The sequence below is a fragment of the Strix uralensis genome, chromosome 15, assembly GCF_047716275.1.
Source record: "Strix uralensis isolate ZFMK-TIS-50842 chromosome 15, bStrUra1, whole genome shotgun sequence".
In the NCBI taxonomy this organism is placed as follows: Eukaryota; Metazoa; Chordata; class Aves; order Strigiformes; family Strigidae; genus Strix; species Strix uralensis.
In genome coordinates this window covers 10,722,145-10,748,497 of record NC_133986.1, presented here as the reverse complement: position 1 = coordinate 10,748,497, position 26,353 = coordinate 10,722,145, and the positions used below count along the sequence as shown (strand labels likewise).

Sequence of the window (26,353 nt, the reverse complement as noted above, 5' to 3'; positions counted from 1 at the left end):
GCTAATTATTTAAAGCAGCTGGGTTTTGGTGGGGATTTTTTTGTGAGAAGCAGAACTAAGGAAACCAGGTTGCTGCAGGTTTGCAGCCCGTGACACCAGTCCCACCAGAATAACCTCAGTGCTGCAGTAACCCCGTTACGGTGTGGGAATATTCCAGCATCGCTTCCCGTTTTGCTGGATAAGATGTACCAGAAGCGGTGCCTGGTCCAGAGTCACCCATGTAGTGAGGGGCTGGGTGGACAATACCACTCTTGCCAAGGAACAAGAGCTTCTTCCTGACTTTCCCTCAGAGGAGGGCACTAACGAGGTTCCTCTACTTGGACACCTTTTTTATTTTTTTTGCAGTTTTTACATAAACTCACTGTATTTCTCCAAGTACTAAAACTTCCATCTCCAGTATGAGTGATGTTAGCCAGATTTTTCAGAAATGATTATGCAGTGGAGAAGGTAATTATAGGTATAATATGAAAGCAATAATATGATAGGTATAATGTGAAGGTAATAATATGATAGGTAAGCCCATGAAAATTCATAAGCCTGATTTCTGTAGGAGATGGGGCTTAAAAAAAAGGGGGAAAAAAAGATACAGAAATCATTTTGCCTTTCACAGACCTGAATGCTGCTTTAGTTCCTTCCGGAGACTGGATGCTAAGGCTGCTACTGAAAGATTCCAGCAGGATCTGGGTTTCCGAATGCTAAACTGTGGGAGGACAGATCTGATCAACCAAGCAATTGATGCGCTGGGACCTGATGGGGTTAACACCATGGATGATCAGGTATGCCAGACAGCCACACACACAAAAATTCTTTGCATGAACAAATTGTGTGTTCCTTTCCATGCAGAAAATCAATACATGAGATCATAGTTGCCTCTGCAAGGCTTTTCTAATTCTAGCTTGTGTTTTAGCCTGAAAATGTATCCCTTAAAAACCAAAAAATAACCCCTAAAAAAGCCAGTCAAAGCCTGGAGTGAATTGTTTCTTTATCAGCTGGAATGTAGGTCTGTTCTTTGGATGGCCTCTCTCAGATGCTGATGGAAGACAGGTTAATATGCTGGCTGAAAATGGAAAGTCTGATGTTGCCCTAATGCTAAGACAACGTCAAGACAAAGTGTTTTTTGCCACTGACACTCTCTTCTGGTTCAACAGCCCAAATCCAGTCTGGGTCAGTGATGAGTGACCAAAAGGTGTTACTGTCTGATGGCTTTCAGGCGCACAGCAAGTTACGTGTTCTCAGTACAGTCGGGCATATAGAAACAGTGCCAAGAACCCCCGCAGCGTGGGTATCGCTCAGTATTAGCTTTGGTGAAAGTCCGTCATGCTGATGGGTCTGGTTTTTCATTTTGCCCTGCTCAGTGCTCAGCTACATTGAACCATGGGGATTTGGGAGTCTGGGGAGCCTTCAGCTGCTTCTGCTTGTGCTGTCAGTCCCATCAAGTAACAGCAGAGTCTGTTCTCTGGAGCATCATTCAACGCATGGAATTAGATTTAAAAAAAACCAAACAACAAAACACCAAACTCCCCCACATAAACACTCGTAGCTGTCACAGCAGTGAGAATGAGCTGTCACGTCTCAGAAACAATAGGATATTTAGCCGTGGGAAGGATTTATGTTCAAGTAGAGGCTTTCTCATAGACAGCATTTTATTGCAGTAGCATTTCAGACCAAATTCTGAAACTGGCACAGCTTCATGGTACTTTCCACCATCCTGCAGTTTTAAAGGAAGTGTGAATGTGTAGACAAATACGAGCAAAAACTACTCCTGCACAAGCTTTTACCTAGGTATGTAGTTGCCTTGTTTACATATCCAATACAAGAAGCTTTGTGGTCGCAGAGGTGTGGGGTATCACATCATAGGTGCCCTTGATACTGACTTTATTAAAGTGACAAAAGTGGCAGATTTATATTATGAAGGTCTGCCACTTACTTCCTGTTTTTTTTTTTCATAAGTTTTTGCAGTTAATTATGTAGCCCGGAGGCCTTTTGTTCTCTCAAAGCAGATTATTTATTGTCATCCTATTGATGTCATCCTCTAGCCAGTCCTACGGTGAACAGGGGGACCATAGCGAGCTGGTGGCTCTGCAGAACGCAGCTCCCACAGCTCAAAGCAGTGTTTTGGCGCTGACCAAGGAGGGCAAGACAGGCTCCCTCTGGACATGTTGTTGCTCTCAAATTCTCCACTTCCGTGAGTCTGGAGCAACTCATCTCTGTAGCTACACAAGTGTCCTCTGTTGTACTACCAATCCCAGACAGAGTTAAATCCAAACTCCAGCAGTGAACTCTGCCATCACTGGAATGTGAAACCCCCTCTGAACTTTGCAGCTAGCTTGTTTTGCCCTTCCTGTAAAGGAATGAGCCAAAGCCAGATGCCCAAACTGGGGAAAACTGACTTAGGCATGGCAACAGAAAGCAGGTCTCTGTCCTGTCATAGGACAAGAACTGGCTGAACATGAGCCAGCAGTGTGCCCAGGTGGCCAAGAGGGCCAATGGCATCCTGGCTTGTATCAGCAACAGCGTGGCCAGCAGGGACAGGGAAGGGATCTCACCCCTGTACTCGGCACTGGTGAGGCCGCCCCTCGATGACTGGGTTCAGTTTTGGGCCCCTCGCTCCAAAAAGGCCATTGAATGACTCGAGCGTGTCCAGAGAAGGGCAACGGAGTTGGTGCAGGGTCTGGAGCACAGGTCTGATGGGGAGCGGCTGAGGGAACTGGGGGGGTTTAGTCTGGAGAAGAGGAGGCTGAGGGGAGACCTCATGGCCCTCTACAACTCCCTGAAAGGAGGGTGCAGAGAGGGGGGATGAGTCTCTTGAACCAAGGAACAAGTGACAGGACAAGAGGGAATGGCCTCAAGCTGCGCCAGGGCAGGGTCAGACTGGCTCTTAGGAAGTATTTCTTTGCAGAAGGGGTTGTTGGGCGTTGGAATGGGCTGCCCAGGGCAGGGGTGGAGTCCCCATCCCTGGAGGGGTTGAAGAGTGGGGTTGACCCAGCGCTGAGGGATCTGGTGGAGTTGAGAACGGTCAGGGTGAGGTTCATGGTTGGACTGGATGATCTTCAAGGGCTTTTCCAACCCAGATGATTCTGGGATTCTGTGAAGAACGTTTAACACTGGCACCTGGTAAGCTCAGTTCCTATATCCTGATTTCTTTTGGTTATGATGTGTTGTCTTAGCACACTGCACAGTAGGCAGGCAGCTCTGAGGCATCGCAAACAGGTGCGACCACCTCTCACCTGACAAGTACAGCAAAAGTTTTGTTGCAAATCCTGCAGTAGACAGAACTGTTGGACTTATTTAACGTACAGGCCTTAGATCCAGGTTCAGATTTTGACTGCTCCTAGAACATGACTGTGTCCAATGTTGAGGAATGTGTATTGAGACACACTTTGTGTATGTGTATGGAGATATTTTTAGAGAGAAGGAGAGAATTCAGAACATATCTGCAGAAACTTGAGTTTGGAGCAGGACCCTGTATTCACTTTTAGTGGGGACCAAGCAGCACTCTGGTTTCACAGGATTTGAGGTGTGTAGGAAAATGATCTCTTCTTCCCTTTGCGTACTAGGAACAAGCAGGGAATGCAAAACTGATATTTCAAATTAAAAAAAAAAAAAAAAGGAAGACAAGTCTATACAAACCTGGTAGTTTTAGAACCCTGACTGTGGCAATAAATATGGGCTTGTGCCTGCAGACCTGAGTATTAAATTCTGGGTTAAGTTTACTTGTCCATAATGAGTGGATCCTCCCAAGACCCCCAAAAGCCAAACAGAGTCACCCTCCCCACCCTGAAACATCTCTGCAAATGTGTGTAACTGCCTCAAATGCAGGAAGATTGGAATTGTGGCTGTTTTGAAAAGACACCTTTGCAGATACAAGATCAGAACTCCTCAGTGTGAGGTGTAATTCTATTATACGATCCACGTCTGTCTCTAAAGATGAAGCTGTATTATTACACAATGAGCAGCAGAGATGCTGCCTGTGAAAAAATCAAATGCTCACAATAATTAAGGAGGGGGGAGAAGCTGTAGGATGTGAGCAGGAATGGATTTTACTAGGCCATTTCCTTTCTGTCCTTGGCTACTTCTGGAATGAGCTCCATGAGTAAGGCTCATTTCTCTCATAATTCATCTCTGAGCCGTCATGGTTTGCTGGTTAAATAGAGAGAGAGAAATTTATGTGATTGAAATGCTGAAATATTGTGGCAAATAGGATTTTAGCAATGGGGATAAGTTGCCAAATAAATTAATCTTGTGTATTTTTGTGTTGTTTTCTGCTTTCGGTTCATCTGGCTACAAATGATCCAAGAAATGGTATTTCTTTTTTGGCAGCCTTGAGAAAGCTCAAGAACTGTGGACAATACACGACTGGGATTTTCAGTGATCCCTTTTGTATTCTTGCAATCTTGTCCCCTGATGTTTTGTCCACATCAATTTCCAACACTAGTGCGTTTTGCCCACTCTGCATCAAAACCAAAATGTTTTGAACATACATGTATGCTGTCCATACACACATGCATGCCCGCACACGCTATCTTCTGTATGTTAAGATTCAAACTCTCTGTGTCTGACAGTTTTGCTGTTGGTAGGTGTAGAAAGGTAACTTTTTTTTTCCATCTTCCTGAAGGGTATGACCCCACTAATGTACGCTTGTGCTGCTGGAGATGAAGCCATGGTCCAAATGCTTATAGATGCTGGAGCGAATTTAGATATACCAGTAAGTAATAGAGGACCCTCTCCCCGTAATTATTCATCTGTAAACTAACAGGAGCGGTTATGAAATCTCTCCTAGCAACTGAAGGATTCATTTCTGTAAGCTTCTGAGCAAGCCACTTCTTTCAGAAATTATTGCTTCAGGGATTTGGGAGGGGGGAAGAAAACCTTCAAAACCTCTTGGAGCACTCAGTGGCTCCAATTATGATTGGCATTGGCAAGTCTAATAGGCGGGGGGGGGGAGGTAAAGGGGCCTCCCTCCTGAGGGAGCTGCCACTAGGAGAAACCAGTAAGCCCATTAAAAAGGCCCAGGGGACTGGACAGAGTGACTCGTGCTGGCAGTGTTCTCTAAATGGCGTAAGTTCCCATTCCCTGGGGTTGTCACTGACAAAGAGAAAAGCCAGTTCCATGCAAGTCTAAAGATTATGGCAGACAGATAGTGCAGTGGCCAGTGACTACCCGTTTCCTTCCCCCAGGTTCCCAGTACCTCTCCGCGATACCCATCAGTCCACCCTGACAGCCGGCACTGGACTGCTCTCACCTTTGCTGTGTTACACGGGCACATCTCTGTCGTTCAGGTAAGCAGAGAGAACCCCCCGGTCTGGAATCTTTACCAGAGACACGGAGGGCCTGACCTGCAGCACCCTTACGGCTGGGCTTCCTGGGCATGGCTCCGTCACGGGCTCCCTGTGCAGTTTGGTGGAAGCCTTTTAAAACCAGTGGAAAATTACACCTTTTGAAAATGAGGAGAATGCAACCGATGCTTTTCTTGTGAAACTGTGAATTGACAATTCCTAGCAAGGCCTTGATGATAAAACACAGTCTGTTTCCTTATTTTTCTTTGGTTTCAGTATTGGTCCATGGCTTACCACTTCCAGAACAATGCTGCACAATCCTTTCTTTGCTATTAGATAAACTAGTGCTTCATGTGGAGTGGTTACAGGTAGAGCTCTTGATCAGGATGCTTTCTGACATTAGATGTTAATTGCTTTATAAATTTACATGTGCAGAAATTCAGTGTATGCTGATTTCTGCTCTAATGGCAGCAAATGATCTGTAACTTCCTTCACAATCCTTGAGAATTGCACGAACAAGACTTCAGCTGACGGGGGAGTTGAGCCTCTCGCATCCTCCCCACTCCCTCTTCTGGGGAACTAAGGCCTGGGGGCAGTGGAATGGGGTGGAGTCCTGGAAATCCTACCCCAACTTCAAGAGGAATTCAAAACTGATCACAGCAGATAGTCAATTGCTGGTGAATTTAATTTACCTTCTGCTCAAAGGAAGGGGGAAAAAAAAAGATTTAAGCAAATGGAGGCTGCACACACTCATTTTTTGTTTGTGTGCATTTGTAAATAATTACAAAGATTAGATCCCACCTGGCAAATTGCCGGGGCAGCCTTTGGTATTACAGAGGTTGGACAGCCTTAATTTACATGCAAGATAAGAGCGTGATTCTCCCAGGAGATGTAGCCAAGTATATCAAAGCTCCTCTTGGACTGCATTACTCAGTGTTTGTTTCTTTTATTTTGGTTAAAACTTCTAAAGATTACTTTTTTTTTTTATTTGGTAACTATTATTAAAAGGGTAATGTCGGCATTTACTGAAATCAGTGTATAAAATCACCTTTCCAGTTAAGGTCTACCGTGCAATACTTGCATGGAATCTCAAGACAGAAATGAACCTGCAGTTGTGCTCTGCAAAGTGTTTTATCGTAAAAATGTGAATGTGTGTGCTGTGTGCGCCAAGGCCAAGGTCATCACTAATTGGGGATAGCTGAAACTGTGATGCTGTTACAGGATACAGCCAGCGGGACTCCTGTGCCCAGTGCGAGAACCTCCGCTGCTGGCTGCAGCCGAGCTGGGCAGGGGAGAGGGGCAGCAACCCCCCCCTGCACCCGCCAGCGGAGCTCTGGGTGCCCCGATGCTGTCTGCCGCCCCCGCCTGGTCATAAAAGGTCCCCCTCATCTTGGAACCTTCTCCGCTTCATCTGGGAGGGGGGTAATTTCACTTGCGAGCAGCTCCGTGCCTTCAATGAAAGCAGGTTCTGTGGGTGGCACATCGCTGCCAGGGCTCCTCCCGAGAGCCTAAGAGGGATGTTTGGCCCCCAGGGCTAATTCCCTGGAGGTGCCCGTTTCCTGCGCACTGCGTGAAACTAAATAAGAGAGACTTCCTGCGCCGAAGAGAAGCTCTGATTGCAGAGCTCTTTGGAGTTAGGAAATTACCATTGCAAAACCATGTTCATAAAGGAGATTTGAAAAAAAAAAAAAAAGTTGATGTTCTCCAAGCTGCCAGCTGAGCACCTTTCCAGCATAAACTCAATATTGAAAGCACAGTAAAGCAAAAGAAAATGAATCTCTAAATTGACATTCATGGGAAGATCTTAGTTCTAGGCTGAGCGAGGAAACAAGAGACATTTGCCTTGTAATAGGTATTTTGCTTTTGCCTTTGAGATGGTCCCTCTGTGTGCGTGCTGGTTTTCCTTTCTAACACAGAGCCTCTTGTTTGCTCTTTCTGAGCTGCTCTTTTCTCAACTCCTTGCCTTTCCTGTGTCTGTCGCAGCTGCTCTTGGATGCTGGTGCCCACGTTGAGGGCTCTGCCGTGAACAGCGGAGAAGACAACTACGCTGAGACCCCTCTCCAGCTGGCTTCAGCAGCAGGTAAGCTTGGGGCAGCCCTGGACACACTGTCTCTTGCTACCACAGAACCACCGCAAACAACTCACACGTGGGTCCGGCATCTGTAAAATGTGGGAGGAGTCGCTTTGCGCTGCCATCTAAGGTACTGTGGGTACAGGCCAGGGAGCAAATGGGTAGCACAGGGAGCTGGCTACTAAGAAGTCAACATTTTTAAAATTTCTAAAACACTGGTAAGGAACCCCGTTTGGGTTGGCAGCGACTAACAGCTGTTGGCATGTGGCAAGAGCTTGATGGGCACTAAATGAGTGTCTGCTTTTGCGACTAGTCCCAACACTCACCTCCTGCCAGTAGTAAAGCTGAGTGAAACAACTTTGCACAGGGCACCGTCAAGAAACATAAACCAGCTACTGTCTAGTCTAGGCATGTCTTGGATCTAAATAACTTCCAGATGCAAAAATTAACAAGTTTAAATTCAGCCCGGGGAAAAATAACTGCTATATAAAGAAATTTGTTTCATTCATTTATTAAATACAAGTAAAACTCTGCATTTCTGCTACCTGTCAGGAGTTTAGCATTCTGTGAACAAGTCTGTGCTAGCCTAAACGTACCTGTTGTTTTTCAGCACTTTTCACCTCTGTTTTAACTTCTTTTTCCCTCAATTTCTTTCTGCTTCATTTTTGTGCGTTTATGAAGACGAGTCTCTGGCTTGCTCTGTATCAGGCTGTAGTGAAGGGATTAAAACAATGGCCTCCTCCCCTCCTAATGACAGCTCCTTGTTGTGCTGGGTCTCTTGCTCACTACTCCAGCTAACGAAAATGGTGGAGAGGGACCTGGCTGGACACAGACTGCACCCATACACATGTCTGCAGGGTGGTTTTCAGCAGCAGCAGGCGCAGCGCAGCGCGGCTCCCTCCTGGCCTCCCCCATTAACCTCACCCTCAGTTGAAGAGCCCAGCTGTGCTGGCTGCATGCAGCTCTGCTGCTGTGCTGAAGAGCGCCAGGCCCGTTTGTCTCCCTTCATTCTGCCTCTAGCTAGTTGTGCGTTATGAGGTGATTTAAGTGCTTTGTGCCTCAGTTTCTCTCCTGGAGCTGTTCCCAAGCCTAACGCACGCTTGCAGGGTGCTCTGAAAGCCTTCGCTGGTAGCAATAGAAGCTGCTGGTACAGTGTCTGTTTCCAGTCCTCTGTTACCTGCTTTCAAAGAGGGAACAGACATGGAATCCTCATGATATTTCTGTCAATTTTTTCCTAGGGAACTACGAGCTGGTCAGCTTATTGCTAAGTCGGGGCGCTGACCCGCTCCTGAGTATGCTGGAAGTCAACGGGATGTCGTCATCGCTGCATGAAGATATGAATTGCTTCAGTCACTCAGCTGCACATGGGCACAGGTAAAGCTCCGTTCACGGTCAGAACAGGGGTTTTTTTGCCCAAGGCTATTGCTGTGGGTATTCCCATGTGGCTTTCTTTATATTACATGTCTTAGACCCACGTCCCTGGGGCTGCAGTTCAGAAGATGGCCTTAAGACTCTCCTGGCAACAACCATTTTTTAGTGCCTCACAGTTTCTCAGACTATTCTGAGTGGGATGTAGGCAGTGCCTTTTGAGCATTTTGGGGAATTAGAAAGAGTCTTTAAACTGGTAGTTGCTCTCTGTTACATCTCTGAGAAAAAATGATGCAAGACTTTCATTAATCAGCAACTATAACTTTGATAACAGAAAGGGATTCTATTTTAGTCAAAAGCACAAAACACAACAGAAAGATCTTTGCTTTTTCTTATTCTCTCACTCACTGGTCTAGTTCTGCAGCACTAAGAGGGAGTAAGAGCTGGTTCTAGGCCATACATGAGCAGACTAAGTTCCCCCTGTGGGTAGGTTATGAGAGTGTGGTTCATGTTCTGAGGCAGAATCTAGTCATATTAAGGTGGCAAAAATAAGCTGCGGCAGAATTTGGTTGACTGCATCTCTGGTTTTTGGATGGCTGACCAAGAGATAAGTTATTAAAATGCTGAAAAGCCAGCCTGGGCTTTCCAACCCTGTTTTCAGGGTGCTTCTTTAGAAATAAGACGTTACTTACAAACTCATCCAGAAATCCTTCTGTTCCCGGAAAAAAATGTGAGCGTAACAAGCCAATTAAAACAGCCCTGAAACCGCCCATGTAGATGGGCTGAGAGATACCTGCAGGGTCTTACAGCAAGTAGCATGTTAAATAGTAGCTGCCCTGCTTGAACACAGCTGTGCCTTACAGCGGTGCCAAAACTGCTCCTCCAGGTACGTTGTGCATCTGGATACAGCAGGGAAAATATCCCAGGCCCAAACTCTGCAAAGCTGGAACGGCCTAATGCTGTTATTTACAGCGTAAGACTCCACAAACACTGTTCTGTTCCCAATTCTGTTCCCCTCCCACAATCTTGTGCAAACTGTGAAATTCAAGGCTTGTTCTCCAACCGGACAGGGCAGGGTGATCCAAAAGCACAAAATTCACTGGTTGTAGTCCGACTGAGCGGCGTGGGTGCAAAGAGAGCACCAGCTAGTGGCAACTCAGCGTCACAGCTGAGTGCTGGGGGGATTTGCTGGGCTGGGGAATGTCTGCTGCAGCTGGCCCCAGCTGTCTGCAGGGACACCAGCCACGCAAGCTTTCTACAGCGGCTGGACACAAACAAGAAAGCCTCTTTCTTGCAACTGCTGTGTGAAATTCCAAACCAAAAAAACCCTCTCCCTGGATTTAGTGATGCAGAACTATCTTTTTTTATGGTTTCTACTTACCAATACAGGAAACGGGATTGACTGAAACAACCTAACAGTGCTCAAAGGTGGTTGCTTGGGAAAACATCCAGGGTTCTAACAGGCTCTCTGGTAAAACTTACTGCAGAGCTTAAGATGTTACCGCACTCAAGGCTAGCAGAATGCTGAAGTATAGACTGCAATCAAAACCACTTTGCCCTCACACTCTGAAACACACCCGGTGCCACGAAGGTACAGGAGCACGTTCCATTCTTTTGCCCTTGCTACCAGGGCATCAATTTCTCATATGTGGGACAAGGAAGGACAAGTGGTTTAAATGCTGCCCCATATCTGCCAGCCATCTGGTTTTGGGAAGGAAATCATTATTCACTAAGCCAGACCCCTAAACCCAAATCACCACAGTCCTGTCCAAATTGTCAATATTTCATTTATTCATAAGCGATATCTCCTCTTCTTCCTCAGGAATGTTCTGCGCAAGCTCCTGACCCAGCCCCAGCAACTGAAGGGAGATGTCCTCTCCCTGGAGGAGATTTTAGCAGAGGGGGTAGAGAGTGACACCTCCAGCCAGGGCAGCTCCAGCGAGGGTCAAGTCAGGCTCTGTAAAACGAGAATGAAGGCTCTGCAGGAGGCAATGTACTACAGCGCTGAGCACGGCTACGTAGACATCACCATGGAGCTCAGGGCGCTTGGTAAGGTGTTTATTTTAAGCACTGTACACATTTAAGGTGTGAAAAGCTTTTTCCTCTGCCCCTTTCACTTGGAGAACAACCTGTAACCCCAACTGCAAAACTATCCCAAGTTTATGGGAACCAGCTGTCTAATTTAAATAAAAAAGTGGTTTAGATTCCTCACAGGTTTTTCTCAATTCCTACTGATCTGGGATGTCCCTCACTTTTGGCTGGATCCTCTGTTCCCAAGTATCAAAAGCAAGGGGTGTCTCTTTGTCAGATACTCTGACACCTAAAATTCAGTGTTTAGAGGCTGGTCTCAAAAACAAAGACAACACCAGAGATTAAATGGTTTAAGATGAAAGAACAGATTTGATCTGAAGGTGGGAAAGAGAAGCTTTGAAGCTTCTCTGTCTAAACTGTTAGAGGTAACCAGGAGAAAAGACCTCACGCCATGTTTGTGTAGGGCTAGGTATTCTTACAAGATCAGGTCTAATTTATTTTGTAGTTCTGACTAATCATGAAGCTAAATACACATTAGGGAGCCTCTGGTCCTGAACCATCAGCAGAAAGTTCCAACTTGTGCTCCTGGTACCAATCCTTTGCTGTTGTCACTTAGTGACCCCATTGGGTCATCTTTAATACCAAGACAAAAATGTATCTGCTGTTTGGATGTATGTAAAGATCTCCTGCAGTGCTGGTAATAGCAGCAGGACAATCCACTCACAGGCACTTCAGCATGTCATCATCTTTCACTGTCCTTTGTGCTGTGGTTGCAGGGGTCCCATGGAAGCTCCATGTGTGGATTGAGTCCCTGCGGACAACCTTCTACCAGTCCCGTTACTCAGTCGTACAGACCCTCCTGCGGGAATTTGTCACCATTAAAGAAGAGGACTATAACGAAGAACTGGTTAACGAAGGGTTGCAGCTCATGTTTGATATCCTCAAAACCAGCAAGGTAATTATTAGTTTTGTAACAATATCAAAATCAAGTGTTTGTTTTTTGCTACTGTACAAGGTAGTGCTCAAGAACACATGAATGCCTACAAGTCCCTAATGAGTTATGGTATGAAAAGGGCCCTGATAGCATTTATCTAAATTCATAATACAGCCCACAAAAGCAGTTCTCACAGTAATTTCAGTAGAAATGAAGGCTGTTCTGTTAAAGTCCAGTTCAGGAACAGGCTTTTGAAACCACAGGAATGTAAGAGGAAGAGTTATCAATACAGAACTGGGCAGTTCAGGTTCTCAGCAATATCTTCTGGAGTTTTCTGAACAATGCTTTTATTCAGCGACATTTTCCTTCTACTTCTTTCTTTTATTTAAAGGTTGCCTGTGTCTGGTTTTTCCTTGCTTTTCAAGGCATGTCCAGAACAGATTTGATCTGTGGTATATGGTTTAGCTGCCCCATTTTGCAGATAAGTTCACCCAGTCCCTATCCTGTTCTCTTCTCACCCTTCATGTTGGGTGGGGGACACTGCCTTCTGACTGTAGATGGGAGTCATTTGAAATGCACAAACTGGGGAGTGTGTGTGTGTGTGTGTATATATATATATACACACATATACAGCTCTCGAGACCTCCGTAATTGGTCACTGCAACATACATTGTAACTGTGCTTTAACTTAAAAGCAAGAGATATAACTGGTGAACTAAAAGTTGCAAACTGGGAGCTGGAACTTGGCATCTGACAATGAGCCAGTATGAATCCAGCCCTGCTGAGTACACGCCTGCAGGTTTGCCTCTGACAGAGCTGGAAGGATGAGCTGCTGCTGCTGGACTCTTTTTCCTTTGACAGAGTTTGGCCCATAAACTGTTGCTGAGAGAATTGTGTTCAGATTGTGCTCTTGTCCCTCTGGGGGTTATTTTTGTCAGGCACAGTCGCTATAAGCCTCAAGTGAGCTGTTGCAGCGTGTTTGAAACCTGGTCAATACAAAGTGCTGATCAATGGGTGATACCTGTTCCATCTTCCTCACAGAATGATTCCATCAATCAGCAGCTTGCGTCCATCTTCACCCACTGCTACGGCACCAGCCCGATACCCAGCATTCCTGAAATCCGAAAGACACTGCCAGCTCGGCTAGGTAAGATGCTCACCCAAAGAGTGAAGTTCTTGTGATTTTGTTTTTTTTTTTAAAGCATCCAGTTTAAAAAAATATTCACCCTCTTTTTTTTTTTTCTTACCTTAACAGATCCTCACTTCCTAAACAATAAAGAAATGTCTGATGTAACTTTCTTAGTAGAAGGAAAGCTATTTTATGCACACAAAGTCCTGCTGGTTACTGCATCTAACAGGTGAGTTGCTTCCCCCAGCTGAGTGTTTGGGGAGGATTTGGCCCTTTAGTCTTTCATTTGTCTGACCAGCTCTCACTCCCTCATTGCAGTAAGGCAGCTGCTAAGGATACAGACCACACCCCATAATTCAGGTCTGCAGGACCAAGCCACATCATCTTTGCTACTCTTAAGAATAGTTGGAGAGTAAAGATGAGTTTTTCTAGCTACTCCTAGTATGTGTTAGGGAGTCCCAGAGCTCTATCGACATAAACTAACCAGTAATTATCCCTAAAAACCCGGGCAGCAGTTGGAGGGTACATACCCAGCCCTGCGCTGCCTTTCCACTCCCCCTCTCAGAGTTTGCTAGCTGGAGGAGCTACACTTGCTCCAGATTTCTTGGAAATCTCACCCCTGACCTGGTACACTTGCAGTTAGTAGTTTCTTTCTCTGTTACTGGCATAGTAACAGTGTTTTGCAACTATTACAGGGTGGAACTGGATCAGACCCAACTAATTTACAGGTTAAGTTGTCCCTGAAGTTCTAAACTAATTCTTGTTAAATTGAAAGAAATGTTTCCATTTGCAACTTGCAAACAGGAACAAGGAAGGATCTTTATTCTCCCCTTGCTTAGGCTGTTTGTCAGTATGTGAAGCACTAATACAGAAATCTGTTAAAACTGTTCTCAGGTTTAAGACACTGATGACCAATAAAACAGAACACGACAGCCATGGCAGCAAGACTGTTGAAATCGGCGATATGAAATACAATATTTTTAAGGTATGTAACTTACTCTACCTTTTCTTTATTCTTTTCATCTTCTCACATACTTGGAAGCTGAGACTAAGCCAAGGCTTACTATCACAGGTAATGTACAAGTAGAAATGGAGTTCAATACACCTGTATTTCAGTAGTATTCAGATCTTTCTCAAAACTTTTCAGCTAGGACCAACCTTAGAACAGAAACCTCCAGCCTATATTCTCATTTTCTTACTAGGCAGATGATGACTCCACAAAGCAGGAGAATCTCATCTTCTGCTGAAAGTAGTTTCATACTTTTTAAGACACCACTTTCATACTGTGCTAAGCAAAAAGTAAACTTATTTACAGCAGGTGGACTGCCAGGCTGCATAGTGATTCAAATCAGATGATCAGAAATCAACGGTGTCCCTTTCAAAGAAAAGCAAAGTGAGAACTGCACTTTGCTTTTATGACATTTCCATATTTAATAGACCTAAAGTAGGTTCAGTCATGATGGAGAGAAAGTGGGTTACTTAACACGCACCCAAGGAAACAAACAAGTCAGTGAAATGTGATAGTTCAGTTATTCCAGCTTTCTAGATCTGCATTTCAAATTTGGAAGAAAGGTACAGAACAGGGAAAGCTGAAGTGCTGAACAGGTTCTATAACTGTTTCTCCACAGGGTTGAGGTTTTCCTTTTTCTATAAGCAAACAAACCAGAAAGCTGTTGGTCAGCAAAACTGTCATCTCACGTAGAGAGAATGAAGTTGACCCTAAGAACATCTTTGTTCTACCTGAAAGGGGCTACATGAGTTTTGTGTTGGATAGGTGACATCCAAATTTTGCAGCTCAGGCCATGACAAAAAATGTATATTGAAACAAGCTCTTTAACAACATTTTTGCATCAAAAGGTTTCTAAAGCTGAACTTTTGTTTCACTGGAGAGAGCAACAAATCAGAAAGAATTAAACCAGTGAAATACTTCACAGAATTAAACAATTTGATGGTAAATAAAATCAGATGAGTTAAGGGGATGATGGCATTCTACAGCAATCCTGGTGCATGGAGAATGCTGAGCCACCAGAGATCTGCTCAGGGCTCTGCTGGAAAGGAGCTTTGCTCCCCCGTAATTCTGTTATACAAATAAGGCAATTTTAAAAGTAGAAGCTTAGTTTTGTTATCACTACTGTTAGAAATGTGGTAAGCACAGCGTGCAGTGCCCACACCTGCTCATGCAGTGCCCAGGACACTGGAACAACTTCCCTTTCCCCCAGCAGATCCAGTCCCCCCCTAGATAAGACAGTGCTGGTTTAGCTGGGGGTGCGCACATGTAGATCAAAGAGCAGAAGCTGCCTCTTGCTCTCCCTGCAAACAATTAGGCCTTTTCCTCTGGCCCAGATGGGGGGCTGGAAGCTGATTAGACGCACAGCGGGGCAGGCAAGTGGCTGGGGGGTCCCTGAGACGCAGATGCTGGTGGCTCATGGCGTGGCCAGTTCAGTGCTCCAGCTCGCTGGCAGCTCTGCCCGAGACCAGCCTGCGTGGCTTTACAAAACCTGATCCAAGGAACCCTTGTACAAGGACATTCGTGTTGCTCAGAGAAACGCTGTCACCCTCGGCCTAAAATCCTCAACAGGGCCCTTTTCAGAGCCTGAGGAAGAAAAGAGTATTAGAAAGCAACAGATTTGCAATGCTAGAAAGAAAAGCCAAGAGCGGAGGCGAGAGCCAGCACACCAGGCGATTCCCGGCTGCTCAGGAGAGCGCAGCCCTTCGCAGCCTCCTGTGAGTGCAAGGCTCACAGCTTCATGCCTGGCCTTCTTCCCATTTCAGATGCTGATGCAGTATTTATACTATGGAGGAACAGAATCTATGGAAATTCCCACCACCGATATCTTAGAGGTGAGAGCATTTTCTTCTAAGTCTTGCCAAGTGCACTGGGGCATAAATGGAGCTTGAAAGGCAAAGTCCAGGAGCTAACAGCAAGCGTCCAATCCAGGAGCACACTTAACACTTTGAAATGAGCTTAACGTTTCAAAACACGCAGTTGCTTAGAAATAAGAACTACTAATTATGTTTTATTATGTCTGTAAGGTGGTGGGGGTGGGCATCAGCAGGGAGAGAAATCACAATGGTGGTTTTGGTACCCTGAGCAGGGTGGAAGGCTGCTTTGCACCATGTCCCCTCTGTCCTGGGAGGAGGGAGCAGGAAAGGTGCAGCTGAGGGAGCAGCCTGGGTGCCCACAGCAGGCCAAACACCATGGGAATGTAGAGAAACAACCGATTTCAAGCTGAACTTCTTCAGAGCAGCTGATGGTGCTCAAAGACTGGGCTAAGAGCACTTCCCTGTTACAAACAGGCCCTTTTACAATGATGCTGCTCAGTCACCAGTAGTCTGCTGAAATTAAAGATTGCAGCTAAAGACTACACACAATTATTTTATTTTTTTTAAGAGAGGAAAGGGGGTTTTGAGCAATCTAGAGCTCATATGTCACAGTGACAGAAGGTAGCACCAATGCACTTCCTGCAGGAGCAGCAAGCCTTTGCTAAGAGGGGCAATCTGTCACTTCAGCTAGGCATGGAGTGGCCTTTCTGCTCTTTCATGAGGACTCGGCCATTAAAACAGGGAGCTGGGAATTGTTCAGAGAGGAAATCACCAGTTCTGTCCATTTCTCTTCCCTAAAAGCCTTTCAAGGCTCATGATCTCAAATAGCTTCTCTCTTGTCCTGATAGCTGTTGTCTGCTGCCAGCCTGTTTCAACTGGACGGCCTCCAGAGACACTGTGAAATCCTCTGTGCCCAGACCATCAGCATGGAGAACTCTGTTAACATCTATAAATACGCAAAGGTATATGCCAAACCACCTTCTTTAAGAATCCCAATGAACCAGGACGTGTGTTTTCTGCAGTCACGTTCTGGTAACTAAACACAACAGGCACAGAGCGGGCACCTGCTCTGCTGGTAACTCTACCCCCACTACAAGTGAGATGTGTTCTAGTTCCAGCCTGCAAAGTCCTGCATAGCCCCGCTGTGTTTTCTTGTCCAAAGCAATCGTGTCTGGAATTGATGTGAGATCCCTGCAGAGCAGGGGAAAGGGTCTTAACAGGCTGATGGAGCAACATCATCCAGCAAAGCCGAAGAGATTCAAATCCTCAGAGTAGCAGGGGCAATCGATCATAGTACAGCTGCTAAGATGAACCCTTTCCTAGTGCTCCTGCTCCCAGATGATGTTCTTTACAGCTTCAGAACTAGCCTAAATTCTGTTGTGACACAGATAAACTCTGTTGTGTGACACAGTCACCTGTATAGCAAATAATCCACACTGTCAATTAAACCATGGAGAAATACTCTGCCATTCCTAAAAGTCTCCAGGGTCAGACCCCACAAAGGGCTGATAGCCCTTTTACTTTGTGTGGTGTCACACTGATCCTTTGCCATTCCTGACTCTCACACTGGGCTGTTTTTTTCCATGGAACTCAGGCTGGTTTCTTCTGGGACCTAAGATTTAACAGTACGCAGCAATAGAGAGGGGGAAGGGAACATTCCCTAACGGCCTTTAGTACTTTTCCTTAAATTACTATTTGCACAAAGTTCCCAGAAACGGGGGGGGGGTGTGTGTGTGTGTGTGTGTGCGCGCGTGCGCATTGCTTCTTAATACTGAACTTGAGTTTCATTGTTCTATTACTGAGCTTCCCCCACTGGTTCTGAAGCAAAAGGGACCCAGATCACACCCAGAAATCCACCTAACCTGTTTTAGAAGCGTAACATCCCTCTTTTCCTACGTTCAGCTCCTTTTTCTAGGAGTTAGGCTCACATCCTGTGAACTGTACTCTTCTTGCCATGAGCTGTGCACACCATCTGGCAGTGCAGCGTTTTATGTTGTGGCACACCAGCTCCCCGCCTGCACAGCTGAACAGGTACCCTGGCCCCCTCATCAGCCAGCTGCTCCGCTCCTCTAGCAGTGGACGGAAGGCCAGTGGCGCTGCCAACAGCAGGACAGCAGGGGAAGGAATTAAAAAAAAAGCTTTAATGCCTCCCTGCTCACAGAATCGTCTCCGTTGGAAAAGCCCTTGAAGATCATCCAGTCCAACCATGAACCTCACACTGACCGTTCTCAACTCCACCAGATCCCTCAGCGCTGGGTCAACCCCACTCTTCAACCCCTCCAGGGATGGGGACTCCACCCCTGCCCTGGGCAGCCCATTCCAACACCCAACAACCCCTTCTGCAAAGAAATACTTCCTAAGAGCCAGTCTGACCCTGCCCTGGCGCAGCTTGAGGCCATTCCCTCTTGTCCTGTCGCTTGTTCCTTGGTTCAAGAGACTCATCCCCCCTCTCTGCACCCTCCTTTCAGGTAGCTGTAGAGGGCCATGAGGTCTCCCCTCAGCCTCCTCTTCTCCAGACTAAACCCCCCCAGTTCCCTCAGCCGCTCCCCATCAGACCTGTGCTCCAGACCCTGCACCAGCTCCGTTGCCCTTCTCTGGACACACTCGAGTCATTCAATGGCCTTTTTGGAGTGAGGGGCCCAAAACTCACACCAAAAGAAAACCATCAGCCATCACTGGTCCTACCTTCAGTGCTCTTCCACTGTTATTACTGTCCTTTTTCTGTCTTAGAAAACATTAAAGGGAAAAGCATTAGAAAGGAGAAGCTCAGGCGAATCATAGAAGACCAGGTTGGAAGGGACCTCAAGGATCGTCTGGTCCAGCCTTTCTTGGCAAAAGCCCTTAGGTCTGTGACATACAGAAAAGCCTAACTGATCTTCCTCTTTTCTGCAGATTCACAACGCACCTGAACTAGCCTCGTTTTGTGAAGGCTTCTTCCTCAAGCACATGAGCGCTCTCCTAGAACAGGACTCGTTCAAACAGCTGATCTACAGCCGGAACAGCAAAGTGCAAGGCCTGGACCCTCTGCGGGACCTGCAGACAGCCCTGGCCGGCCGCCTGCACTCTGTGTACGTCACCTCCAGGGTGTGAGGCAGGAGGGAGGCAGTGGCAGGAGCCCCAGTTCAAATGGCACGGGGACACGGCGTCAGGCAAAGCTCTGGCTTTCCTGGTCGCCTTCAGGATCTTGCTGAAAGCCCCCCACAACAGCTGCCCCCCAGGCAAGGGTGCTGGGCCTCGTCCACAGCCGGGGGGGAAGCTGGCTTCTCTGTGCTACTACTGTCACAGAAACACTGTCACGGCGCAAACAAGAACTGAGGATGCAAGTGAAGAGCCTGAACCGAAGAGAAGATCAACGCTGCCATTTAAACAAGCACAACGCAGGGCTGTAGAGAAGTGAGGCAACCCAACACCTAATATGTAGTCTTAAGTGTCTGTCTACACCCCATAATGGCCACCTAGTTCATATGCATTAGATGTTTTACTTGTAAAAAGGCTGCACAGAAGGAGTTTTCTAACCCTCTGGACCACTGCCTGCTCAGCGAGTCACCTGTCTGAACACAAAGGCTGGAGTCCACAAACTACTTCACTATAGTAATAAACACCAGTGGCTACACCTGGCAAGAGACTCTGACATAAGTTTTCCCCCAAACTGTTTGCACCTTGAGAGAGAGATATTTTGTAGATGTTCAAAGCTGAGTAGAAACTAATACTAACTCTGAAATTACTCTTTAAACCTAATATGAAAAACCGAGCTGGGGCAGGGAGGGGAGTATTGGTTTTTTGTATTTTTTTAATACGGTTTCACTGTGCTAGTTGTTAATCTGAATCCGTTTTGAGGAGAGAAGAAAGAAAGACTGTCTACCCTTTCACTATCAAGGCCTGATAGTGAAATCTATCACTTTCACCTTAAAAACCTGTTTCTGAACATTATCTGTGAAACCTGACACCATAAAAAATGCTTTCTAACAGACTCAGGTGTAGTAGGAGCTAGCACTGTGCTGAAAAACTGTCCAGCAGCATAAATAGCAATAAAAGTCTCCCTGAGACCCTGAGGAACATACAGCTTGATGGTTTGTTCTCTCTCAGGAGCTAGTTGGGGTGAGAAGCTCTCACCTCTAGTCTCCACCTCCACAGCCTCAGCCATGGAATTGATGTTTCCACAGCTACGCTACCTCAGGGGGGACTGGGCCCAGCATGCACCTGACAGGCTCCTAGAGGTAGGCTGCAGTCTAACATTTAGGCAGCAGCACTTGAACAAGATGCCTCAACTCAAATGGCCAAGATTCAATTTTTTCCTTTGTTCACAGCCGACTTGTTTCTGGTCCAAAAGGACTCATTTGAGGCTGCCTTCTAGCTGGCTGACTTAGGAGAATGAAATGGAGACAGTTCAATCTACAGTTTTAAGTCTGAAGCAATGTTTTCATGTGTGTGTTTTGATTTTAAATAATCCCAACCTTAGGAAAGCACTTAGTTGTGTAAAAACACAGACCTTGCTCTTACCAATATCTTTAAGGAAAGACCTTCAGGTGTTCCCACACTGATCTTTGTTAGCACCCACCAAAAGCCTTTGCTAAGACACTTTTGTTCGTTATAGGTAGGTGAAGGAGACGAGGAAGCCAAGTTTTCAGTGGAGAACTACTGCTTCTTAGAAATGCAACAATTAATATTGTAACTAAACACACTGGAAGGAGGCGGCTCAGCTGGGCCCAAGCTCCAAAGCACAACACAGACATGGTTGAGGTAGGTGAAGGGAAGGAGAACAAACTCCAGCATCTCCCAACAACTCCATCAAAGTCTGACATCACCTCTTTCCTAAAGGATTTCCATCGGAGGCAGACTGCATGCGAGGACAAGAATGATCAGTCTTGGCTCAGTACTGACAGGCAAGTTGGTCAGGGCACCCTCCAATTTGTGCTTTAGGTACACACCCACTTCTGACGATCACCAGCTTCAGTAACCCTATTTATTATCAGAAAGCCATACAGATGTTTCAAAATTATCACTGGTCTGCCTGAAAAATACCACAAAAGGCTTTATCTTGGAAAGTATTTTCAAGTAGCTGCTCCAGCTATCTGTACAAATATGTAGGTCCTCTTTTGTTGCTGTAATATTACAATGCTTTGTTAATTGTACATTAATGTTGTCATTTATGTAAATGTACCAGGATTTTATTAACAACGTAATTTTAAAATACACAGCTGCTGTTGTTTATTCTGTTCTTCTAATAACAAGAAAAACCATATTTAAAGACACTTCTGTGGAAAAGGCAGTTGCAGTTTTAGCATCTTAAATTTGTTTTGGTATATATAGCTAAGGTTACGCTTTAAGATAAGAGATAAAGAGGCATTAATTTCCCCTTCCTACGCTCAAACATTTTTTTTAAGTAGTAAGTTTAACTTGCATTTTCCCTAGCTGAAGTAAGTTTACCTGCTTTCCATCGAAAAGCAGCCAGAATGGTAGTGTCTAAGAAAAATCCTAATTCTAGGATCCTTCTCTGCCGCAGAAGAGACAGTGAGAGTTAAAACAACTATTAACTGGAGGTATTCAAGCAGTCCTCAGAAGTTAAACATCTGATTCACTCCCAAATCTAACAAAGAAAATGTGAAAAAGCAGGTAACACTCCCTTTCAGAGCCACCTCAGACCCCCAGAGGCCACTCTGGCTGGTGCCTCCCCGTGGCAGTAGCGGGGTTCGTGTCAGAGCTAAGAGCGTTTGAGAACACCCCAACAGCCGCACAAAGCCAGGCCTGCAGCTGTACAGGGAGCAAGGGCATTTTTTAATCTATGAGGCCAGAAGTATGCAGGTTTAATTCTGCTGTCAGAGCAAGAATTTGACCCAAAAATATCTTCCCTTCCCCTCCCCAAAGTTTACCTCATAAATCTTACAGACCTCTACCACATTTGGGGATAATGGCTGAGGTGTAACTCTGAATTTGGTGCTACCTCTACAGGACTCAAATACTTAGGTCACTAAGCACATTTCAGAGGAAACCATTAATACAGCCAGAACCTGCACTGGGCTGCTGAGACTCTTCATAATTGCTCCTTTTGTTCAATTTCCCACCACACATCTGAACAAAGGGAACAGTGCAGAGTATCTCTGTGGTGTAGCAAGACTTGAAATCCAGTTCTATAATAAATTACCGTCACAAGCATTTCTTAGCATTTGATTTACATCATCTGAGAGAAGTCTGCGGGGAGCGATGCACGAGGGGTGCTTTCTCTTGCGTTGTGCCATTCCACCAGCACTCCTGGAAACCCACCAATACAAACACCAACGTGTTCTCAAGAGTCACGGAATACAAACACACGAGATTCCCTTTGGAGCACTTCTACTCTAAAAAGTAGATTAAATAGCAATTTCTTATGAAACTAGTTGCATACTGCCTCTATTTTGTACAGCACTGCCCTTGGCCTCCTAGAAAGTAATGTTGCAGAGTTTGCCCAGCTTTGGGCAAGCACAGAACTTTGCTGGCTGTGTATCATTTCAGGGGGCAGAAGAAATAAATAGAGCTCACACATCTGCCTGAACAGGCTCGATGACTAAAATAAAACCTTTTTGCTTTATAATAAGCCCTTGCACAGCAGGCAAGCACCGGCTAATGTAGCTCACTACTAACTGGCCCTTTGCCCTCACCAAATGCTGCCCAAGCGACCAGACGTGGCTTCCTGCACCTGCCGTAGCCGAGACAGCCAAGGAGACACAGGAGGGAAAAAGGAGGAGAGTGGTGACTCCCTTGAGAGCAGGGCCCGCAAGCTGCTGTCGCCACCGCCTGTGGCAGAGAAGAGGACTCACAAGCTAGATTTGCCTCCCCAAAGGGCACATTTTGAGCGCAAGGGATCCATTAAACCACAGCAAAGAAAATAGAATATTGCACTTCACGCTGTTTGCCCAAGTAAGAGAGGGGCAGGAAAAAAGGTTTCCATCATATGATGAAAAATCACACCACAGCAAGGGAAAAGGCCTCGCTAGCAGCAACACCCAGCCCCAGAGCTGGAGTCAGTTCAGTGCTGCCCATTCTACTGTTTGTAGCTAGAAAAACGAGCAGGCCAGTTCCCAACGGCTCGGCCGTGGCACTGCCCTCAGGCACGGGGCACTCTAAGCTCACACAGGGCCAGCAGCTTCCTACACCAAGCGCAGGGTTTCAGCCAGCACTCCCGTTCCCGTGTCCAGCTCCGGCAGGAGCAGGCTCCCTGTGCCCCTTCGCCTTCCCACGGCTGCTAACAGAAAGCAGTCAGTAGCAAACGCACGCCACGAGGTGCAGTAGTCTTAGGGCCCTTACTGAGACAGGCTCATGATTCAGAGACTACATAGGGAAGAAGCAGTGACATCATCAAACAAAAATTCAGCTGTAGAAGCAAAAAAAAAAAAAAAAAACACCTCCCAAGGGAATATCACAATGGCCAAATGGAAAAGACATAACTTCCTCCTGCCCCTTCTCCTTGCCCATATCCAGTACGCCAAGCTTCGCCTTCCAGCCAGCTCACTTCTCCCTCACAGAGCTGCGGGAGGCAAGAGCCCTCCTGCAAGCCCAGCCAGCTCACAGCAGCAGGGACAATCCTCAGCTTCACTGGTTTTACTTCCTCCCAGATACCTCGCAGAGGTCAGCTCACTCCAGCTGTCAAAATAGCTCACGGGTCTCCAAGCAAGCTGGATGATTCCACTGACAACTAGGTCACATCTACCCACCACCTGCAGAGAGCAGCTCAGCTAGAGGTGGCTTTCCCATTCCTCTCCAATTAGCCACAGTTGTCCATCACTGCAGGCAAACGAGCTCACTTGGGCACAGGAGAGGAGGAGAGAGTGAACAATGTGACAGATTCAGGGAGCGCTGAAAAAAGGCCATAAACTGACCCCGCAGGTTTAAAACTGGGCCCAAGACACTAATGCATGTGGGTACTGGGTTATGCAAAGACCCATCCCCTGACCAGGAGAGGAGGAGGCAGGGACAGCTGAACTGGCTTTACCTGTAGTTAAATGCCTGTGCTGCAATTAGCAGGACACCAGGCTCCCTCAAGCATTCACAGCCTCATCTGCAGGGGATCCAGGTCTAGAAAAACCAGAAACCTGCTCTAGTCAGAGGGAAGGGCTCAAAACCAACCAAACCAACCCAATCCTAAAACTCAAAGATACAGAACTCGCTCTCGGCTCCAATGTCACGTGGCATTTTAGTGCACTTCTGGCTACAGAAAGACACGCAATCTAACTGTTGTTGGATTGCATTCAGCTAGCCCTTACTCTAGCTGGAATTTTAACCCAGCTTGACTGATGGAAAGCACAGACAGAGGAAAATGTGGTTTGACTAGACTTGTTAGAAAAAAAAGAAAAAAAGATCCACATCTCTCACTTATTTTAGTATCTGAGGGCTTTTTTCCACTTTGCTGTTCAAAGAGCAATAGACAGGCAGAGGAATCCAAAAAGCTGCCAGGAATCATAAAACGTACACGGAAAACCTGAAAAAGAACGCTTCAACCGAATACACACGTTTTCTGTAGAAACAGCAAAATTCTCCTTAAATACAACTCCCACTCAGAAACAGGGGGCACACACATAGCTCAAACCCTCCAAGTCTTTTACAATAACTACAGCACACCCAGTTCAGAGACAACAAAGCAAGAATTACTACAGCCTACAGAAAGCAGCAGAGGCAGCTCTAGGAAGATCTCAGCTAAACAGTAAAATTCTAATCTGCTTGAAGAATCCCGTTTAATTTTGCCTACTATCTTCCACCTTGATTTACAGACAATTTACAAGAAATCTTGCTGGACTGTAGTTATTTGCATAGACCAGCTCCTACCTAGCCTGTCATCGTGAATGCTTCTGATGTACTTTCCCCAAAACTGTGCCAGGAAGTCAGGCGTCAAAGCTTTTATGACTGCTGCCTACTAGCATGAGAGTGTATTTCCTGAAATGACCAGAAAACTTGGTCTGATTTAAGGTCTACACAGTAACAGCTTCATCACAGCCACGTGCAGGCCACAGCTTTGGCACAGCAGAAGCAGAGGACAGTCAAATTCACACACCATTTCACAGATATTTAGCATGGCCTTAGAAATAAACAGAAACTTTGACATATTTTTCATACAAATATGAATTTTTTTTAACTCTTTGGCCATTTGATCCTCAGCTCAGCCCTTAAAAAAAATCACAAACCGATTTCTAAGCCCTAACAGCACATGGGTGTTCTATAATAAAACTTCTCTTAAACCTTAGTTTTGAGCCTATTCGTAGAACTAGAGTTTAACAGTCCTCCCGAGACATGCATTGTAATTTGCACCACTTTTACATTTTAAGGAAGTTCAATCAGCATTTTCTTAGCACAAAAAGTAACATGCAATAAAAAAAGCCTTCTGATACTGTCACCTATTACACCCTAAGACCCAGGGCAAGTAAAATGCTACCAACTGGGTGAACAAATCCAGCAATCTGCATAGGTTAGAGAATCTAAAATAATTACTGCTGCTTTATTAGCACAGAGTTTCAACACACTTTAAAAGGACTCAAAAAGTGTTTAAAGCTTTGACTCGCAGCCTGTTAAACCACAGCTGAATCTTGCCAAGCAGGGCATATGAAATGGGCAAGCCAATGATATTCAGTCAGCAGCCATTTGATACCAGTTCCTTACCTGACCACCACTTCAAGCACAGCTTTCTCGCCCCTTTTTCAAATGGTTAAAGGATGTGACCAGCTTGGGATAATCCATAAAACAACCCTTTTACTACAACAACCATCCCTCAGCCAAATGTGACCAACTCGAGACATCTCTGCACTGAGCTAAGCAAGCTGCTGGAGAAACACAGTCCTACAGGTACCCCTGGGAAATGTGGGTTTGATGCCACAGAGTCCTTGGGCTAGAGAACAGCCTCCAGTCCCACAGAATCCCAGAATCATCTGGGTTGGAAAAGCCCTTGAAGATCATCCGGTCCAACCATGAACCTCACCCTGACCGTTCTCAACTCCACCAGATCCCTCAGCGCTGGGTCAACCCCACTCTTCAACCCCTCCAGGGATGGGGACTCCACCCCTGCCCTGGGCAGCCCATTCCAACGCCCAACAACCCCTTCTGCAAAGAAATACTTCCTAAGAGCCAGTCTGACCCTGCCCTGGCGCAGCTTGAGGCCATTCCCTCTTGTCCTGTCACTTGTTCCTTGGGTCAAGAGACTAGGTTAACGGCCCAGCCATGCTCCTCCTGTTTGTCAGAGCTGGAAGAGTCTGGCCACTGAAAAGGCTCCAGCACTAGCCACAGCCCCTCCTGCCCCAGCCTCCTGGAACATCCCAGCAGTACAGCTTGGCTCTTTGTCCCTCAGCACCGAGTCAGGCACAGGGAGCAGACAGCAGCACATCCCGCAGACCCTGTCCCCCAACACAAGGCGTTGTAGCTCTTCACCCCTCTCCCAGCAGGGCCACCACTTACCCTATTTTTAACAATAACAGCAAAACCAGAGAGAATTCACACTCACCTTTTCTTCTGATGATTTCCTGGGCAGCTGTGAAGAGCCTCATGCTTCTCCCCTTCCTTGTCTGCTCCTTTCACAACTTCTTTAGAGCTAGTTCAGGGCAGGCAGCCACCACCTCACCCCTGCAGGCTGCCAGTGCTGCTCTCTACACAGCTGGGTGGTAATGAGGCCCCTCATCAGGCCTTTAAGAGCTGCAGCTGCAGGTCTCCCTTCTCAGGGCTCAGCTGTTCCCCCACACGTGGGGGATGTGCCCTCACCACTGACT

General features: G+C 46.3%; 1 protein-coding gene across 5 annotated transcripts in view; it reads left to right on the top strand.

Annotated features, from left to right (window-relative positions):
* The window catches only part of ABTB2 (ankyrin repeat and BTB domain containing 2), a 158,781-nt gene extending 137,954 nt beyond the window's left edge, over positions 1-20,827 (top strand). For all 5 annotated transcript variants that reach the window (XM_074884340.1, XM_074884339.1, XM_074884337.1 and 2 more), the window contains 13 exons: positions 611-776; positions 4,616-4,705; positions 5,178-5,279; positions 7,260-7,356; positions 8,586-8,721; positions 10,538-10,764; positions 11,523-11,701; positions 12,722-12,827; positions 12,936-13,038; positions 13,704-13,794; positions 15,582-15,650; positions 16,481-16,594; positions 18,525-20,827. In XM_074884340.1, the coding sequence (XP_074740441.1) occupies positions 611-776; positions 4,616-4,705; positions 5,178-5,279; positions 7,260-7,356; positions 8,586-8,721; positions 10,538-10,764; positions 11,523-11,701; positions 12,722-12,827; positions 12,936-13,038; positions 13,704-13,794; positions 15,582-15,650; positions 16,481-16,594; positions 18,525-18,722 (1,678 nt within the window). In that variant the 3' untranslated portion in view covers positions 18,723-20,827. The remainder of the gene's footprint in view (positions 1-610; positions 777-4,615; positions 4,706-5,177; positions 5,280-7,259; positions 7,357-8,585; positions 8,722-10,537; positions 10,765-11,522; positions 11,702-12,721; positions 12,828-12,935; positions 13,039-13,703; positions 13,795-15,581; positions 15,651-16,480; positions 16,595-18,524) is intronic.
* The last annotated feature ends 5,526 nt before the right edge of the window (positions 20,828-26,353 follow it).